Source organism: Syngnathoides biaculeatus, chromosome 9, assembly GCF_019802595.1.
Source record: "Syngnathoides biaculeatus isolate LvHL_M chromosome 9, ASM1980259v1, whole genome shotgun sequence".
In the NCBI taxonomy this organism is placed as follows: domain Eukaryota; kingdom Metazoa; phylum Chordata; class Actinopteri; order Syngnathiformes; family Syngnathidae; genus Syngnathoides; species Syngnathoides biaculeatus.
In genome coordinates, this window is record NC_084648.1 from 31,341,277 (window position 1) to 31,353,463 (window position 12,187).

A 12,187-nucleotide genomic window follows, 5' to 3' on the forward strand; every position below is an offset into this window, starting at 1 on the left:
TTTGTGTCATGTTTGTCCTCACACAGAAACCATATTAGAACAAAAAAAATATATTTTTCTGCGCCAACTTTTTCCATTTTCTAACATTTTTGAAAAAGCTCCTGGGAGCCACTGAAGTGCGCTAAAGAGCCGCATGTGGCTCCAGAGCCGCGGGTTGCCAACCCCTGCTTTAACATGACAACTTCATTGTAATCATATAGAAATAAATCACAAAGAAATAGAGATGTGACGAACACTTTTATTTTCCATTGTAAGGGCTTTCTTTATTCAGCTAGCCGAGATGATTACAAGACCAACAACAACAACATAACTACCAATATTCATTGGATGAAGGTTATTCTTCTTATTAATATGATTATTATAATAATTATTTCAAAAAACATAAAACCATATTATGAACTGGAGATTCAACAGTAAGGCTGCTCCTGGCTCTTCAAGTATGTTGTTGACTTCTCTCATCTACCACCGACACCATTATCTGACCTCCTGTTCATTGTTTCACTTAATAAGAAAACTGAAAGACAGAGAAAGGTTGATTATATAAGACAGACAGAAGAACAGCAACTTACTACATGAGACATTACCAACAAGAACCAAAAAACTGGATACTGAATATAGTGGAAACATTTATATATTTATTTATAACATTTATATGATATGCAGTCGAGGAAACTTTTAAATCAAAAGTCTCTCTCTCTCTCACGCTACAGTGGTGCCTCAACATATGAGTGTGACCACTAAGCATTTTTTGGATGACAGTATGAACTGTCAATTGACCGAGTTTTTCCATGACTTCTGAGCCAGAACTTAAAGGGGAAATCCACTGGTTTGCATTAACAATGTATCCAATAGGTCATGTAATATGTACTCTATTTTGACAATGTGATGCAAAATCTCCTCTCATTTAACAGTGTTTTGAGAAGATTTTTATCGACAATTATGAATTTTCAGGGAGGCTGCCATTTTCGCGAGTCACATGACCTACGTGCGCAGATGTGTTGTGTCACGTGCCGCAACAAAGGCTCGATTACATGGGACACCATTTATGACCAGCGCTGATTTCTCAGATTTATCCTCATCTGGTGAACAAATAGCAGTATCGGTTGGTTGGGAAGACTGAGGAATATTTCCATACACAGCTGTGAGCGGCACAGCTCTCGGGGTCGGGGGAGCTGTGTGAGCGATGTCTGGGGCTCGGGGGAGCCGTGGGTTTGTTCCCCGAGCCGCGTGAGTCAGCTCAATATGGAAGTATTCCGCCGTCTTCCCGATCAACCGATACTGCTATTTCTTCATCAGATGAGGATAAATAGGAGAAATCTGCGCTGGGCATAAATGGTGTCCCATGTAAACGAGCTTTTGTTGCGGCACGGTATATGTCATATCCGCGCACGTAGGTCATGTGAGTCGTGAAAATGGCAGCGCCCCTGAAAATTCGTAATTGTCGATAAAAATCTTCTCAAAACACTATTAAATGAAAGAGGATTTAACATCACATTGTCAAAATAGAGTACATATTACATGACCTATTGGATACATTGTTAATGTAAACCAGTGGATTTCCCCTTCTACAAATGAGTACTGTATGCTGGCAGGTGGCACCATTCTCCTGACAAGGAACAGCAATTTGGCTGATATCATTCAATACTCTTTGAAAATGAATGTGGCATTTGAATTTTGCGGAAATTTTGGACTCAATTCTGGGTGGATCCAGTTTATAGATTAGCTAACACATCAGTTTGCATGCGGAATCAAGTATGTGCCCTTTTTTCCATGTGCACACCTTTAGTAAAATGCGCTTAACGTGTTGACCTCAGAGGTTCCACTGTATTTAACCTGTAATTACAATGCTTATTATTTGTTACGTTAACATATTCAACCAGGTACAATGTAAAATGGTTGATTATGTCACAACATACAGTATAAAAGAAAAGACTACTGAATGCAGCTCTGATAAAATATGCTATAATGATACATGCAATCCCACTGGTAGCAATTCTCACAGCGCCATAGTTGTTGGCTCAAAACATCCCTTTTTAAGCGACAGCTGAGCTTCCATCAGTGCATTTATTTCCCTTGGTAACAGACTAGACGTCCTTAAAGCAAGCTGGTACAAAGAGCTGTGATAGGCTTTAAAGCTAACTGTATCAAGAGTATTCAAGGACACTTGAGTGTAATTTTTCCAGTCCTAGAGTTATTTCTTGTTCGGACCTATATGTCTTCAGCATCCTGTACTGTTTTGTCATATAGGGTTGACCTCTAGTGCAAACCCCTACAGCAAAGTCTTATTAAACCAAAGGGTTTCAGTTTCAACACATTCACTTACGTTCAGGGTTATATAGCTTATGCACAGTATGAGACCAGCAAAATTTTCCAAACTTTGTCAACAGAGCCAAAACTGAACTCAAGAAGCAAGGCCTTGCTCATAAAATGTGGTGTGGTCGAGCAGTGCTCTGGTGGGGTTTTAATGAAAATGAAAATATTTATGTGTGCCATTACAATTTTCAATACTGGCATGCCACAAAGTTAGATAAAATAACTTATCCATTAAATAGATGGTTGGTTACTATAGTTACCTATAAGGGTATCCATGATACTTTGACCTGAAAATAGAAAGTAGGAAGCTGAAGAAAAACACGACCAGTCCAAGGCCAACCAAGCAGATAACTGCAAAGGAAAAACAACTATTAGAAGAGTTTCAGACAAAAAGAGCTGAAATAGATAGCAGAATATTGAAGAAAAAATCCGAGTTTCATACCTCCACAACTGTATTCTACATCTCCCCTAAAGCTCAACTATTCTATTTCAATTCACTTTATTTACTGCTCAGCACACAACTAGGATCTATTCGACATCAAATAACATTCTTCTTTTTTCCTTTTCTTCTTCTTTGCCAATGCAAAAGTTTTATGTAATGCCCCCTAGTGTCATGACTATGATACCACAGTTGGATCAAATTGTACCTTGATAACAAGATAAAGTTTTCTCCTCTTTTTTATCAAATAATGCCTTGTTTTTGATAAAATAGATGCTAAGTTTAAATTGAAACCTAATTCTGTTTGTTGTTATCTTGTGTTTGAAATCTTCACTAGAAATTTTTGTAGACAAGAAAAATCAAAATGCTGTGTAATGTTGAATGGAGGAGATCAGTTATAACTATTTCAGATGCCTTCAGAGTTTTCTTCTACACTTGTGTAAATCTTGGTCTTATCCTAATGGTATGACAGTAAAGGTTTTACCTCCAGACTTAATGTTTCCCTTCAATCTTGATAAAGTTTCCAAGTTGTATGCTGCAACATTCATAAATAATGGTACTAAGGAGATTACGCGGAGCCCCTCTCAACAAAAGGCAACAAAATTGGAGCCAAATAATGTAGTGTTTTCTTTCATTTTCTTCCTGTATGTCGGAGAATCACTCGGGTATCTTTGGGCAAAAATCAATCATGTGTCCTTTAATGAAGAACTGATTAGTTAAATGCTACATTGGTGGTTGTGTCAAGTTTAAAATCTGGTAGATTGGCATGTCGTTCATAGTGACCAATCCCTCTCTACTTTACGGATCACCTATCGCGGATTCAGTCCATCGCATATTTTTTTCAACCCCCCCCCCAAAAAAAAAAAGCTAGATCGTCTTACATGACGTACCATATTTACGCGAGGCGGATTGATACAAGGCTCGCCAGTGCAACATGTGGAAAAATAAAGCAAAAAATAAAAAATAAAAAATTGATTGGTTGCTGGTGCAATAATGACCAATGAGAGCACAAGTGGCAACTTCCCTTATCCAACCCATTTCCTTGTTGTCGTCGTCTCGTCCATGCTGTTGACCGGCTGCATATGTACTGTATCTAGTCTTGTGTTTGTGGGGACTTGTTTTTTTTAACCGATTGCAGTTTTTGATTCAGTAGTTGCATTACTGTACCGCCTCAGCGTTTTACCCCAGTGAAAGCTTCCTCCGCGGTGCCAGAGAGGTGGTAATGCCCCGGGCACTCCTTTTTGGTAAACACCGGGAGGAATCAACTACTTTGTGCAGCAAATGACACGGGCACCACGGGGACAGACTGGGATGCCCTGCAGGGCTCCGGACAGGGTACTTTTCACCTTGTTGGACCCTGTATTGGCTTTCTCACACTCGAGGACGAGGCTTTTTGACCAGAAAATACTGGTTCGAATCATTTAAAAAAATATGGAGCCTCAGAAACGTGCCTGTCTGGTGCTGCTCATCAGTAGATGGAGAAAGAGTTTATCCGGGCCGGCAGCCAAGGATAGTTCTTCAGACTGGAATGACACAGAGTCTGACGAGTGACCTCCGCCAGCGGGCCGCGAGCCGAGCTTCCAGGCAGCGGAGGCTGTTAGCCCCGGACGCCGAAGCTAGGCTAAAGGCGTCTGCCTCTCCTGACGGCGCGCCGCGAGCCGAGCTTCCAGGTGGCGAAGGCCGTTAGTCCCAGACGCCAAAGCTAGGCTAACGGCCTCCGCTGCCTGGAAGCTCGGCTTGCGGCCCGCTGCCTGGAAGCTCGGCTTGCGGCCCGCCGCCTGGAAGCTCGGCTTGCAGGCTGACGCCGGAGCTAGCTCGTCAGACTCGCCGTCATTCCTGTCCGGAGAACCAGCCGCAGCTGCCGACCTGGAGCTCCGGGAGCCTTTGTTTACGGACTAATGTCCCGCGCGTAGGCCTCTGAGTAGTCAGACTCCGTGTCATTTTGCCCAAAGAACCATCCGAATACTCAACATTAATTACAGCCACAGGTTCAAATCTGTAAGGAAGCATTCCTCAGTCTTCCCGATCAACCCACACTGCTACTTCTTCATCAGATCAGGATAAATCCGAGAAATGGGCATAATGGTGTCCCATGTAATCGAGCCTTTGTTGCGGCATGGTAGACGTCACATCCGAGCACGTAGGTCATTTGACTCCCGAAAATAGCACCACCCCTGAAAATTCGTAATTGTCGATAAAAATCTTCTCAAATCAGAATTAAATGATAGAGGATTTAACATCACATTGTCAAAATAGGGTACATATTACATGACCTATTGGATACACTGTTCATGCAAAGCATTGGCTTTCCCCTTTAACATGGATGAAAAAGGTATTTTTTTGGAAGAGGACAGCTACGCATGCTTCTTCAAGAACCGTGTTTACGATCATCATGTTGCAATGCTGCAGGTGAGTGAACAAAAAAGCCTCTGAAGAGCCTCTCCTTCGCTGTGTGTCTGTGTGTGTGATTGCGTGCGTATGTCTCCCCAGTGTTTCCGACTGTTGTAGGAAAGATTAACAAAGGTTTTATAATTAAAGATTTAAGTACATATGTGTACTGTTCTAATTTTAGTCTCGAATATGTAAAGTATAAATACTGTTTACATATTTTAATACTTCTGGTACCCAGATACAGATCTATGAAAAATCCTGGGTTATGTGTGGGGGGTTGGGCGGTGGTTAGAGGTGGAGGGGGCGTGGTCCTACTTCACGGGGGATTCTAGTCTGCATTAACGGCGAAAAACATGGGATTACTGTTCTTTATCCCCCAACGCTTGTGTTTGTAGTGCCTGTTTTCAAAGGAATATTTGGGGCTCCATGCGTCAGACTGCTGGGAAAACTATGCCATTGACAGTGATGAGCAGGCAACTTGAATATTTAACTCAAATCTAAATACAATTAGACTACCTGTTGTAAATCTTGACTAAAATATAGTGAACCTTACCTACTGTACAACAATATAGTGTTTGTATTCATCTCTGCCGTAGCTTTATGAGTCATGACAGATGAAAGAATAAGTAACTTCTGATGGGGGACACTTATTAAAGAATATTATGTAATAGTATAAAAATAATTCTGCATAATGTTCAAATGCACATTGTAATCATTACAATTTACATTGTTAAATTATGGCTTCAATGTTTGTTATTTTGCTTTTTATTGCAACAAACTTGTAATGGTGGATGCAGTTACAGCCTGAATGAAAGTTTATAAGGTTTTGATGTGCCATCCTCAAAAATATCTGTTTATGGATTTATACGTCTATCATTTCACTTTTCAACTCTGGTAATAATTCTACCATCCAATAAACGTCTATTGACAATCAGATCTCAAAAGTCAAAAGTCATCACTCTATTTTGCAAAGAACATTGATTGAATTGGGTAGTTTATGCATGGATGATTATTTTTAGTTTACTTACTTCTCCTCTTTCCGACATCTCCCTTGGAGGTAGCAGCTTCATTTAGCAGCACCATACCCATGGTGATAGCAGCATCTGAGGAATGCTTATCAAGGAAACCATACTCTCATTTTTTGTTTTGCCTAAGGAAAAACTGGTGGAAACACACTAAGATTCTCGCTTAACACAAGATTTCCAAGACCATTGGTCGCAGACTGCTCAAATGAACTCAATGCACATGACGGGAACAGTAACATTGACAACTCACCCCCATAATGCCTCGTCACGTGCCCTTCTCTTCCTTTCGTTGTTGAAGTTAAATAAACATTTTTTTATTATTCTTTACATTAGGTACTTTGAATTCTTATTTTTGGCCGCAAAGGACGGCAGGGGTCGGGAGGCTTGGAAGAGATTAGGCTATTTACATGTAAAATGCGTTTCTACTTACAAAAAAAAAAAACATTTTGTAAGTAGAGGTACCACTGTATTTGTTTGGCAAAGTTCGAATCCCGATGCCCTTACGACGCAACCTCCTGCATTTATCCGGGATTGAGCCCGGCCTATTGTTTTGCTCTGACATGTGGCCCCTATAGGACTGCAGAAATCATCTCCCTGTACTCTGATACAGTAGTACTTCTACTTACGAAATGATTTCGTTTTGGAAGTCGTTTTGGAACCTAATTTTTTTGTAAGTAGAAGCACATTTTACATGTAAATAGCGTAATCCGTTTTAAGCTCCCCCACCAAAAATAAACATTCAAAGTACATGCTGTAAACAATAATTAAAAAAAATCTATATGTTAATTTATCTTTGGCGTTGGGTGACTATGTGAAGAGAAGGGTGAGTGACAAGGAAAGATTTGACAGCCGTGAGAAAACATGCATATAAACACATGCACAACCAAAACTTAGTTCCACTCAAGTTTCTTGAGGCCCATGGTGAAGAAAGATGAATAAACTTTTAAAAGTTGTACTGATCCAATGTGTACAGTTGAGTGTCGAAGAGAGTAGCTCTATTGTCCCACACTAACCACGATACAGGAAGCACATCATGGGTAAAGATTGACGTTCCACTGGCCAATTGGATGCCAGGAAAATGCTGCGGCGCCACACAAACAAAGATACATGATGTTTACGTTTGGTGGAATTTGGGGAATCCAGCGCTCATTTTTTTCTTTTGTATCCTGAATTTCCTTCGTAACTAGAGACAACATATTTCCGAGGAGGCGTTTCGTAACCTGAATTTTTCGTGACGAGACGTTCGTAAGTAGAGGTAGCACCGTACAACTAAATACAATCCAATATAATTAATTGCCATTGGAAGTCATCTAATTAGAAACAAGAGTCGACCTGTGTTTAATCTAAACTTGTTATGTACCTGTTCTGTGAAGGCCTCACTAGTTTGTTAGAGAACACATGTGAACAACGGCATCATGAAGACCAACAAACGCACAAGACAGGTCAGGTTGTGGTAAAGTTGTGGAGAAGTTTTAGTAGGTGTAAGAGCCTAAATATAATTTGTTTGTTCAAATATTTTTAGTTAAAATAATTAGTGGCTACTTACTGTTAAATATTTCAGTATATTGTTTTGTGAGGTTGTCAAAATGCACGTGTTTGCTACAGAGTTGATGTGTTGTGGTGACATAGTGAACTGGAATAAAAAGGAGGGTCAGACATGCAGTCAAGTGGAAAAGTCTTTCATTCTTACGTTCTACTGTTCTTTCATTCATTTATTCTTTCTTTCTTTGTTCATTTATCTGGATTCACTGTGCTTTAATTTCAAAATTTATAGTGGAAAGCCCATTTGATATGGAATGTTTTTTTTTAATTCAAGTAAACTGTTTTTCTTTAAATAAAACACCTGCATCAGTGGATTACTTTTTGTGAGGTAGAAAAGGAAGAAAGCATCAAGCCTAGCCCCATTCAGGATATTATAGCAGGATTAGGTTACCCAAAAAAAAAAATCAAATTTCCCAAACTTTGAACATTTGTCCATATATAGGTAATCACTGAAACATTTTAGACTTCCGCGTCACAGAGAACACAAATAGTTCCCGTCACACGGACCCAAGAGCATTAGAGGAAACCGCGTCACATCATCATTTTTGTCCGTCATTTTGTGAAGAAAAGTTAAGGGATTGTGGTCAGTAAAGACTTCAATCAGAAATGGTGTTGTACCTAAGTACACTTCAAAATGCTGCAAAGCCAATAAAGACTCAGAGTCTCCTTTTCAATGGTCAATTAATTTCTTTGGTGTTTATCAAACATTTTGGAAAAGTAGCACACGGATGATCCAGACCTGAGTTATCCTCCTGCATCAGGACACCACCTCCACCAACATCACTTGCATCAATTTGCAATTTAAATGCTTTCTCAAAGTTTGGTTCCTGTAGCATTGGAGAATTCATGAGTATGGCTTTGACCCTTTCAAATGCAGTTTAACAATTGCCATCCCACCGAAATCTAACCCTTTCCCCCAAAAGGTTAGTAAGTGGAAACACAAGGTCAGAGAAATTTCGGCAAAACTTCCTGTAGTAGCCGGCCATGCCCAGGAATCTCAAGAGCTCTCTCTGAAATTGTGGAACGGGGAAGTGCGCAATAGCTTCCACCATAGCACCAACTGGTTTTACCAGGCCATGCCCTACAACATGCAGAATTCAGCTTGGGCCTTTCCAAACTCGTACTTTGCAAGGTTGACAGTCAGTTACCCTGCCGACAATCTCTCGAAGAACTCCCGAATCCTCTTCAGGTGAATGTCCCATTCCATGGCGTAGACGATGACATCATCTATGTAGGCTTTGACACCTTCCAGACCCGATGTCACGATGTTGACGAGCCGTTGGAACGTTGCTGGGGGATTCTTTAAACCGAACGGCATCACGTTGTGTTGATACAGTCCATCAGGTGTAGCGAATGCCGCAATCTTCTTAGTACGGTCCCTGAGCGGCACCTGCCAGAAGCCCTTCAGAAGGTCAAACTTGCTCACGTACGTAGCTTGGCTGAGGGTAGGAATCAGTTCGTGACACTTCATTGACAGTTTTCATGTTAGCGCAGCAGTGTCAACCACCACCACCACTCTTAGGCACAAACTACACTAGATGAACTCCACGGACTGTCACTGGGTTCAGCTATGTCAATGTCTAGCATGTACTGCACTTCCTTCCGCAGAATCTCACTCTTCACTGGACTCAATCAATATGGGTGTTGTTTCACAGGCACACGATCACCCACATCTATATCATGACTAACTAGGCTTGTGCGACCAGGTACATCTGGAAATAGGTGAGAAAACTCAAAAATCATTTGTGACATTTCAGCTTTCTGGTCAGCTGACAAATGTGTCACATTTTTCATCAAGGTGAGCTAACACATCAGAATTGCATTACTTTGGTGAAGCATTATCACTCAAATCATCAAACTTGACATTGCAAACATCATCATCAACATTGTGTTTGACGCTTGTATCTCACCATCAAATGTACAATCAGTAACTGGGGAGGAGAGTGTCATAGCAAATACAACTGACTTGTTTACTTTCAACCCTGTTGTGATGTTTCTTAATCACGTTCACATGACATAACCTTTTGTGCTTACGATAGCCAGGAGTCAGGACAATGTAGTCCGTCTTGCTAACCTTTTTGTGTACTAGGTATGGACCCTGATATCTAGCTCTGAGTGGTTGGCCAGGAATGGGAAGTAAGACTAAAACTTTTTCACCAGGAATGAAACTTCTTGCTTTTGACTTTTTGTCATAATTTTGTTTCATTTTGGCTTGCAAGGTTTTTAGGTTTTGTCGGGCCAACTCATAAGCTTTTGAAAGCCTTTTCAGAAAGGTAGAAACATGGTCCAAAATCTTTATCTCGGGATCGCGACAGAGCCACTGCTCGTTCAGATGCTTTAATGGCCCATGTACATTGTGACCAAAAACAAGCTGAAAGGGACTGAACCCTAAACTTTCCTGAACGGATTCCCTGACAGCAAAAAACAACAAACGCACCCCCTCATCCAGATCCTTCTCTGTCTCAAAACAATAAGTCTTGATCATATTCTTCAAAGTTTGATGAAACCTCTCTTATGCTCCCTGTGACTCTGGGTGATAAGCTCGAGACCTAATCTGTTCTACGCCCAAGTGATACATTGCTTGTTGAAACACTTTGGACATAAAAATTGAGCCCTGATCAGACTGGACAACTTTTGGTAACCCCACTAGGGTGACAAATTTGATCAAAGCCTTGATGATCACGAGAGCAACAAGGATAGGAAAAGCTTTAAGAAATCTGGTAGAAGCACATATAGTGAAAAGATACTGATTACCAGATCGGGTTTTTGGCAGTGGACCAACACAATCTATGATAACGTGACTGAAAGGTACTTCGAATGCCGGTATAGGTTTTAGGGGAGCAGGAGGAATTTTCTGATTTGGTTTGCTGACAGCTTGGCATCCATGACAGGTCTTACAAAATTCAGCAACATCTTTCCTGACGCTGGGCCAAAGAAATGTGCTAAAATTTTCTCACAAGTTTTTTTTTTACCCCCAAATGACCTGCCAAGGGACTTTCATGTGCCGATGAAAGTACACGCTCCCGAAAAACGTTTGGAACCACAATTTGATGATGTAATTTCCATTCATCTCCACGCAAGAATTTACGACGACCTATACTTCCTCATCAAAACACCATCCTGTAAATAATAAAAAACTGGAACCTTACAAGGCTCTTCAAAAGAAACAGCATTAGTTGCTAGCTTCTGCAGCTCAACATCATCACTCTGTGCGCTCATAAGTTGCTTTCTGGACAAAATCACTACTCGACAAAGCTTCAGACTGATTGGGAGGACCGGAAGAGTTCATGGATAAGTCATCAGTCTCTGAGGCCACAGAATGAACCATGAATGTATCTGATAAATCACAAATGGAATCTTTTGGCAAAGAAGTCTTGGAAAAAATGTCTTTTAACATTGAATGACTCACTGCGCAAGACGGAAAAATATCCGGAAAGTCACACTAACTTCTCCGTATTGGGTGAACACTCCGGAGAAACGGTGACAATAAGATCAGTGCCAACTTGTGCCCCCACAAGATCGTTGCCGATCAACAAATCAACACCCGGAACTGGAAGAGAGTCCAGAACACCAACCTCGATGATGCCAGAAACCAAATCTGAAGTCAGATTCACAATATGCATAGGAGCAAGAGAACACCCACATGCCACAGGTTTGATAATACCAATGGTCCGCCCTTCTGACAAGCTAAAGGATGTGTGCTTTCTCTGTACCTTAGCACTTGTGATCTGCCCTCTACAGCCATTGTTTGTAACTCATAAGTGCCCAGAATATTCTGTAAGTAAATTCTTCGACAAAACTGTTCATCATCTCCAGCCTTTATTTGGATAACCAACAATCTCACTACCCAAAATTAATTAAATACCCAGAAGAAAAAAGCGTCCTCCAACAACAAACAAGTCCTTGAATCTGAGAATTTGAATTTGAACCGGACTTATCATCATTTGACTCTGTATGAGAAACAGTTGTTTGGCGGAAAAACTTGGAAATGCCAGGAGACTGAAAAGAACTGTTGTGAGTCAAAAAATAATTATCTACTACCACCGCTGCATTATGTAAGGTTTTAACATTCTGTTCATCCAAATAAGTCCTCAGATTGGAATGAACACAGTCCTTAAATTCCTCCATCAAAACCAACTAGCTCAAACGCTGCCAATCTGAAACCCTCTTTGAACTACACCACCTATCAAACAAAGTTTCCTTTTCCCGGGCAAACTCTACAAAGCTTTCATTGCCTCTTTTTTGAGTACTTCTAAATTTCTCGCTGTATGCTTCGGATACTAACTCATAAGCTTCCAGTAGGATCTTTTTGACAAAATCATACACAGAACTTTGCTCGACAGAAAGGGCCGAATATACAACCTGAGCTTTTTCCCTTTAAGACAATTTGTATTAGCATAGTCCATGACTCTTTAGGCCACTTGAGGTTTTAAGCAACTTTCTCAAAGTAGAGGAAGTATATATCAACTTCTTTTTC

At 40.7% G+C, this 12,187-nt stretch overlaps 1 protein-coding gene across 3 annotated transcripts in view; it reads right to left on the reverse strand.

The window, feature by feature from the left end:
• Window positions 1-236: 236 nt before the first annotated feature.
• LOC133506643 (tumor suppressor candidate 3) overlaps window positions 237-12,187 on the reverse strand; it is a 142,379-nt gene continuing 130,428 nt past the window's right edge. For all 3 annotated transcript variants that reach the window (XM_061830982.1, XM_061830980.1, XM_061830983.1), the window contains exons 8-10: window positions 6,172-6,246; window positions 2,574-2,664; window positions 237-514 (exon numbers count right to left, since the gene is read on the reverse strand). In XM_061830982.1, the coding sequence (XP_061686966.1) occupies window positions 499-514; window positions 2,574-2,664; window positions 6,172-6,246 (182 nt within the window). In that variant the 3' untranslated portion in view covers window positions 237-498. The remainder of the gene's footprint in view (window positions 515-2,573; window positions 2,665-6,171; window positions 6,247-12,187) is intronic.